This window comes from Alnus glutinosa, chromosome 7 (assembly GCF_958979055.1).
Source record: "Alnus glutinosa chromosome 7, dhAlnGlut1.1, whole genome shotgun sequence".
In the NCBI taxonomy this organism is placed as follows: domain Eukaryota; kingdom Viridiplantae; phylum Streptophyta; class Magnoliopsida; order Fagales; family Betulaceae; genus Alnus; species Alnus glutinosa.
This window is the reverse complement of record NC_084892.1, coordinates 25,502,432-25,509,955: the sequence shown is the minus strand read 5'-3', so window position 1 is coordinate 25,509,955 and position 7,524 is coordinate 25,502,432. Positions and strand designations below refer to the sequence as shown.

At 38.8% G+C, this 7,524-nt stretch overlaps 1 protein-coding gene across 1 annotated transcript; it reads right to left on the bottom strand.

Moving 5' to 3' along the window:
• Positions 1-210: 210 nt before the first annotated feature.
• LOC133873376 (uncharacterized) lies at positions 211-6,304 on the bottom strand. The gene is made up of 2 exons (XM_062311089.1): positions 6,274-6,304; positions 211-992 (listed from the first exon to the last, which is right to left on the bottom strand). Exons 1-2 carry the CDS (start codon positions 6,302-6,304, stop codon positions 211-213), a joined length of 813 nt encoding a protein of 270 aa, XP_062167073.1.
• Between the last annotated feature and the right edge of the window lie 1,220 nt (positions 6,305-7,524).

Genomic DNA, 7,524 nt, shown 5'->3' with positions numbered 1-7,524 from the left:
AGGTCCTAACCGCTTCCACATGAGAAAACAACTTATTTCCGGATAGACCCGTTGCTCATTGCTTGCTGGTTTCCTTGTGTTGAGAAAACCCTGCATTATATTAACAATATGGATTGTAGAACCAGAATCAATCCACCATGTATTACAAGGAGCCTCAACAAAAAAAGATTCATAACATACTAGAGATATGATATTACCTTTCTTTTCAAGTTATCTCTTGTACTTTTGGCAATCCTTCTTCATATGCCTCCCTTTCTTGCAGAAGAAACAAGTATCCTTATTGTCATTTTTCTTGATTGACAGCTTGTTATCTTTCTTGAGATGCGGGGCACTTTTGCCTCTTTTACTCTTTCCCTTATCATGAGTAGCTACAAAGTGAACACTCTGTGGTTTCTCCTGCTTTAGCCTTTCCTCCTCCTGAACACAAATGGTCAGAAGTTCATTCACTGACCATTTATCCTTATGTGTGTTATAGGATATCTTGAAAGGAGTGTACTCAGTCGGGAGTGAGTTCAAGATGAAATGAACTAAGAAGGAATCAGAAATATCAACCTCTAGGGACTTCAGTTGAGTTGCCATGTCCCTCATTTCCATAATGTGCTCTCGCACACTTATGGATCTATCAAAGGTTTTACTTGAGAGTTTCTTCATTAGGGTGCTTGCCAATGCCTTATCGGAACTTACAAATTGTTCATCAACGGCCCGCATGAACTCTGTTGCCCTTTTGCATTCAGGGATAGAACCCCTAATGCCCTTAGTTACGTGAGACTTCATAAACATGAGACTTAGGCGATTAGATCGCTCCCACCTCTCATGCTTCGTACCTTCTAATGGCGTACTAGTATCCGTGAGGGCAGGTGGTTCGTCCTCACAGAGCGCCAAATCAAGTTCTAAGCACCCCAAATAGAAAAGTAAATTTTCTTTCCACTCAGAAAAATTATTCCCGTTAAGCATTAGAACAGTACTTTCTAGAATAGCAGTAGTAGAAATAGCTGCAATAATCAAGGAAAAAATTTTAATGCTATGAAACTTTATTTTAAATTAACCAATGCTAATTTAATAATAAATAGTAAATTTCAACCTACCTGTGGGCAAAGGTTGCATCACACATGAAATTTACTTTTTATTAATAAGACTAATAAATTTAAACATTAATAAATAAAATTCTCCGTACCTGTAGGCCTAAGAGAAATTTTATTTTTTAACATTAAATTTATTATCTTATTCTAATTAAGTCATAAAAATAAAAACTTCCCTGTGGTGATTAGCAATTAAATTTATGAATTAATTACATAATCGATGTTAATTTTTCTATATGAAGTTCATGTGTATAATCTTGATGTAATTATTATTCTAAAATTGGGATGCTATAGCTCTCCCAAAAATATTATAATAATTACTACTTCATTAACATCTATTAAGTATATAGATGCTCACAAAAGTCCCAAGAATATAACAAACCAATACCTAAATGAGGTAAACAGTAATTTTCCAAGGTACAACCAGGTGAGTTCCCAGGAAAGTGAGGGCGGTCACAACGGACACACTTAAATCCCAAGACTTTTCTTAGCCAGAACTTTTCTAGACATTGCATTCTTTGATATTACTGTAAACACTCCAGCATGTATGGTATTGTTAATTATTCTTAGGTCTAGGCATCAAACCAATTATATTTAAACAATATAATTAAAAATTAATTCTATTCCTAAGTTCAAGTATTAAATAAGCAATAATTTTGATATTGAATAATGGAAATATAAGACAAATAAAATTGCAATATAAAGACATAATAAAACTTATGACCCAATGGTCTTAGTAATCTTAGATCCTTTAGAGAGCCCAAGTTCTAAACCCCACAACAAATAAGCCCAATTTTTTTTTTTTTTTTAAAAAAACTGCAATTGTTAACCCGGCCCATATTAAAAATAGCAGCCCGACCCGGATTCCATTGATGGGTTAAAACCCTACCCGATAAGAACTTTCCTTACCCGACTCCTCTGCGCCTCCTTCTTCTTCCTCCCTTTTTTTTTCTCCGGCCACCCTTTACACTCCACGCTGCTACTGCTTAGCAGCATGGCGACCCAAATGGGTCATCGTTGGTTCAGGAAACAGGCGGCCCGTAAGGGCCACCAATCCCGGTGACAAGGAAAGGCCGCTAGAAGCGGCCTCTCCTTCTTCGATCGACGCTGGCCACCAGCGCCTACTGTATGCCGGTGATATTGAATAGATAAAATGGTGGAGATTTCATGGTAGTGGATCAGAACAGTGGAGGGCAGTGGGTTTCGATTTTGGATTGAGATTTTCGGGTAAGAGTTTGAAGTTATCTTCCAAAATTATCCAGAATATGTGAAGAAGCAAAATTTCTTTATTGCTAATTTTTAGTAGGCTTTACAGTGTTGATAAAACATGTTCTACGGTGTGCAATTATCCAGACAAATCAGTGTGGGTTCTGTTCATGTAAGGACTTGAATTTATCTTTTACTTCCAAAATTATTCAGAATATACAGTGTGTAATTATTCAAATAATTTCATGACAAAACAGGTTTCTGTGCATAAATAGTTTTACATGCTTTACAGATTTTATGCTTTACAAAAACATTTTAGGCACATATGTAAAACAGTAAATGAACATAACAATAAACAGAGATACAAAATTTTATGCATAGAAAATTTACACAATTGCAACCGATGAAAAAATTGCCAAAACTAAAAGCTGATGCTGTGGCTTATTAATAGGCCTGAAAGTTATGTGTATAACCTTGATGTAATTATTATTCTAAAATTGGGATGCTGTGGCTCTCCCAAAAATATTATAATAATTACTACTTTATTAACATCTATTAACAGCATAGATACTTACAAAAGTCCCAAGAATATAACAAACCAATACCTAAATGGGGTAAACAGTAATTTTTCAAGGTGCAACCAGGTGAGTTCCCAGGAAAGTGAGGGGGGTCACAACGGACACACTTAAATCCCAAGACTTTCTTTAGCCAGAACTTTTCTAGACATTGCATTCTTGGATATACACAGGGCTCTTTATATAGGTAGGCTAGGGACCCTCGTTATTAATTAGATGGCTAATTTTATGCACAGAAAATTTACATAATCCAAAACTAGAAGCTGAACAAATTGGCAAAGAGGCCGGCTCTGATACCACATGTAAGCATAATATATAAAATAAAAAGCTATAAAATAATAAGCAGCGGAATTATAAATACCTCCAGCCATATTTTGTTCAAGCTTGATGAAGAACGAAGAACGAATAAATTTTCTGCAATACTAAGTATTCTAACAAAAAAAAAAAAATTAGAGAGTTCTTCTGGCCTGTGCTTATAAGTGTGCCAATAGATGGATACACAGAGCTCTTTATATAGGTAGGCTAGGAATCCTCGTCATCAATTAGATAATTGATTATTCTCCTCTCATCAAGGAGAATAAATCAGAAAATTTAATATAAAAAACCGTTTTAAACCGTTATGATTTCATATAACTTAATGTGGAATAAATCATATTTAATCTTTATATTAAATAATTACCGTTATGATAATTATTTAAATTCCAACCGTTACAACGAATTAAATGTGTCTCAGGATACATGTAATTTCTTACAATGAGATGCAACGTTTGTAAATGCAAGCTGAAAAGTGAAAAAATCCAATTAAAAAGTGACGAAACATCAAAACTGGGTGAAAACTAAAACAGTAAAACTGAAAACTTGAAAGTAAATTTAGTAATTTATTGTGTATTTTATCATTTTATGTGTGTTACAAACTTAGTGCGTATATCTTGTGTTTTGACGATTTTGTGCGTAATGAAAATAGAAAACTGGGTTATGTTTAATTTATTTAAAATTTGGCTTTATATATATATATATATATATATATATATTAATCCTTATTTAAAAAATAAAAAATAAAATAAAATTATTTAGCTCTCTCCCATTAAATTGTGTGGCTCCGCCCTTGAACAGGGTTGGATCACTTGTTGATCTCCATTTTACCAGCAGTGAGTAGGAGGTGGCTTGCTCGCAGCAATTTCTTGGACGATTGTGTTCCCCTCAAAGTCCAGGAGTATGGGCCTGCCCGGTGAATCCACATGACTCAGCCTATCAGGATCGTTAATCTACGCAGCTTTTGTTCGTATCAGTTGGTAAACAGCAAGACAAGTGATCGGCCAAGTTCAGCTGAAGAGACAACAGTCCCGGTCGTCCCAGGAGACATCATAGTTCTTGGCACGGATGGGCTTTTAGACAACGTGTACCCAGTAGAAATCGAGGAGGTTCTAAAGCAGAAAACTTTAATTTAGAAGATGTAGACCCTTGGCTATTGCATTAGACTTGTCATTTTATAACTCGATGGACAAATGTAGTTACAGCCCATTCGCAAGAGTGGCTCAGTTGGCAGGGAAGAAATGCATCGGGGGAAAAGAGGAAGTAGAGAGTGTGTCGTTGAGGAGGGGAAGACGAAGGAGAAAATACGGGGAGAGAGGAAGTATTGTTTAAAGAATTAAATGAATAAATATATATATATATATATATATATATATATATATATATATATATATATATATATATATATATATATATATATATATATATATATATATATATATATATATATATATATATTAATAAAGGTCAGGAAATAATATTTAATTAATATAGGAAAATGTTAAAAGAAGTTACTGTGGTGTGTATTTTGATAGAGAAGCAAAAAATAGTTTTGTTCTCAATATTTTTTTTTTTAAAAAAAAATGGTTGGTAGCTGCTGGAATGCTCTTAAAAAAAAAAAAACATTTGGTTTATTCATCTAAAGAAAATGGATAATTGCATCACTGGTCCTTGGAGTTGGCTTAAATTACGAATCGCTCCCTGTGGTACTATAATTACAAATCACTTTCTGAACCAATTTTTCATCCACCAAGTAAACAAAGTCCGTCAGTAGATTACAATACAAATGATATTTAAAAGTTGTTTCACTATTTATATGACGTGGCAAACTAACGGATTTTGTTAACTTGGTGGACGAAAAATGGGTTAAGGGAGTTATTCGTAATTATAGTTTACCACAATGACACTTCATGAACTTTTTGTACCACAAAGAGTAATTCGTAATTTAGACCAACCCTAAGAACCAATAGTGTTGAGACAGATTCCGATAGGTGATGTGTCGATCAGGAATTCGTCAGGGTGTTCCTTCTTCACTCTGCAGACAAGAACAAACACTGCGTCGGGGGGATGCCGACAATCCCACTCCGATGCTTAAGTAAATGTATAGTTTAAGAGTAAATGTGTAGAGTAATGATAGAGAAATTAATCAGCGTACCCCTATATCTTGAAGGGTCTTTGGTATTTATAGAGATTGGAGAGCAGTTAACCGGTTCCCTATATATGCGGGAATCAGTAGTTGAAGATAACGTGGCCTCGGGCGCACGGATATTTCGGGCCCACGACCCTTTATCCCGGGTGCACGATCCTTTATGAGTGACGTCGTTGGTGAAGCTTTGGGCACATGATTTTAGTTGTGCTTCGTGCGTCGCGTCCCCTAAATCCCGGGTAATCCCGAGATTTAAGCGGGCGTAGGTGTCAAATAGCACTCGGGTCGGCTGTCCGGGTCGGATAGTTGGGTCGGTTGAATAGATTGGGCCCAAATGATCCTGGTGGGCTTGGATAGATTAATTCCTCTTGAACCGCTCTGGCCCGATCGGGTGGACCCAATGGGCCTTGTGCTCGGGTTGGGCCTGGCCACCAAGTTGACAACTATTTTCCCTAATAGCTACCCCTCAATTCTCTTATGCAGAATTTGTGCTTAAGGGAATTTAGGAACAATCAGACGATCTTAACTTGCTTTATATTTTAAAACAGGGCCGGATGCATACCACCGAGAATAATCGATCGGCCTTCACTCTGTATATTTCTAATTGAGTCGGTGGCATACCTGGAGGGTTTTACTTTATCGGTTGCTTCACTTCGCCCGAGTATATTCAACCCGAGAGCCTCTGCATGTCATTCTTAATAAAATCCCGCTCTTTCGCTTTTATTTGAAATTTAAATTTCAAATTCTCTTATCTCGAAAATCGCAAGCCTCCGGATTCGCTGACGTACGCAGGTAGCGCATTAAATGCGATTAGACGCCGGTTCACTTTTTGAGGCGCGCTGCGGCTGTCAGGCACGTGACCGGTGACTCTTCGGCTGCTAGTTTGGAAGAATGGAATTTGTGCGAGTCCCTCTAGCTCCCGGTTGCTTATAATCGGCTAATCCGGGTCACCTACCAGTATAAATATTCCTTCCGCATTTTGCCATTCTTACCCGAAATTTTCTTCGAACTTTCAAATCTCTCTTTATTTCTTCTGGAACTTGTCTGCACATCATCCTTTCATACAAAATGTCTAACGCGGAAGAGTTCGAAGCGGTCGACGTCCTGGAGCTTGAAGAAGAGGAAGCTTTATCCGACGATGAAGTAGTACCCGAGTTGGGTGATGAGCCGGTTCAGGGAGAGGCGACCCGAATGCCCCTTGTGCCTCTCGATCGTCGAGGGGTTTCGAAGATCCGTATCAGGGATGAGTTCCGTCTCTGAAACAATTACGATATTTTGCCATCGGTTCTTCTACACTTCCAGAACCCAGTCACCCGGGAGATTCGTGGTGGTGACATAGTTATGTATGAGCGGATGCTTTTGACCGGGCTGCGGTTTCCTTTTGCAGACACTACTCGGGAGTTGGTGTTATTGCTTGGGGTTTCCCCGAGTCAGATTGTGCCGAACGCGTGGAGATACCTCTTCGCATCTTTCATCTTATGGCGTACGGTGCTGGAGGCCCGAATGACGATTCCAGAGTTCTTTAACGTCTACCGGGCCACTTACAAAAGAGAGGGGGTCATCGAGTTCACTGTCAGGAACAACCCTATCTTTATCTACCTTTCTCCGAATTATTCCAACAACCGGGGGTGAAGATCTGAATTTTTTAAGGTCTCGGGTGAGTGGGAGTCGGTCGCATCCCTACCAGATAACCATAGGATGCCTCGAGACTGGAGACCTATCCAAGTTGATTTGAGGGAGGCTCTGACCTTGAATGCAACCGGAAGGAGGAGTGTTGCAACTATGTTGACGTTCTCCCAGTCCCCAGGGAATGACGCGAAGATAGATTATGATAACATTGTCACCAATGAGAACATGCGGAAGGTTCTCAAATACCAGTTTCCGGCCGACAAAGTTTGGTACGACCAAAAGGGGAAAACAATGGTAAGGAAGACGGGGAGCGAAGTAATCGCTACCCCCCGGGCCAAGACTACGGGGGTGGCTCCCGGACCGAGGAAGAGCGTTAAGCCGAAAACATACGCTCTTCAACCGAAAAGGGTTGGCAAGTCCACAATCCTAAAAGCAATGGTCGTTCCTCGGGATGACCGTACCCTAGCCGTCCTTGCCGAAGTAACTGAACCCGAAAACGGGCCAACTGGAGCTTCCGAAAAGGAGACTTCGACCGCTTCTGCCTCGTCCGCCCCACTTGAACCCGTTAAATTTGCAA

What these genes read in the sequence shown, in the direction of transcription:
- LOC133873376 (XM_062311089.1), bottom strand. Translation starts at nt 6,304, where the DNA reads ATGGCAAAATGCGGAAGGAATATTTATACTG. An exon ending in CGGAAGGAATATTTATACTG is followed by an intron (nt 993 to 6,273) that starts GTAGGTGACCCG and finishes TGATTATTGCAG; the next exon opens with CTATTTCTACTACTGCTATT.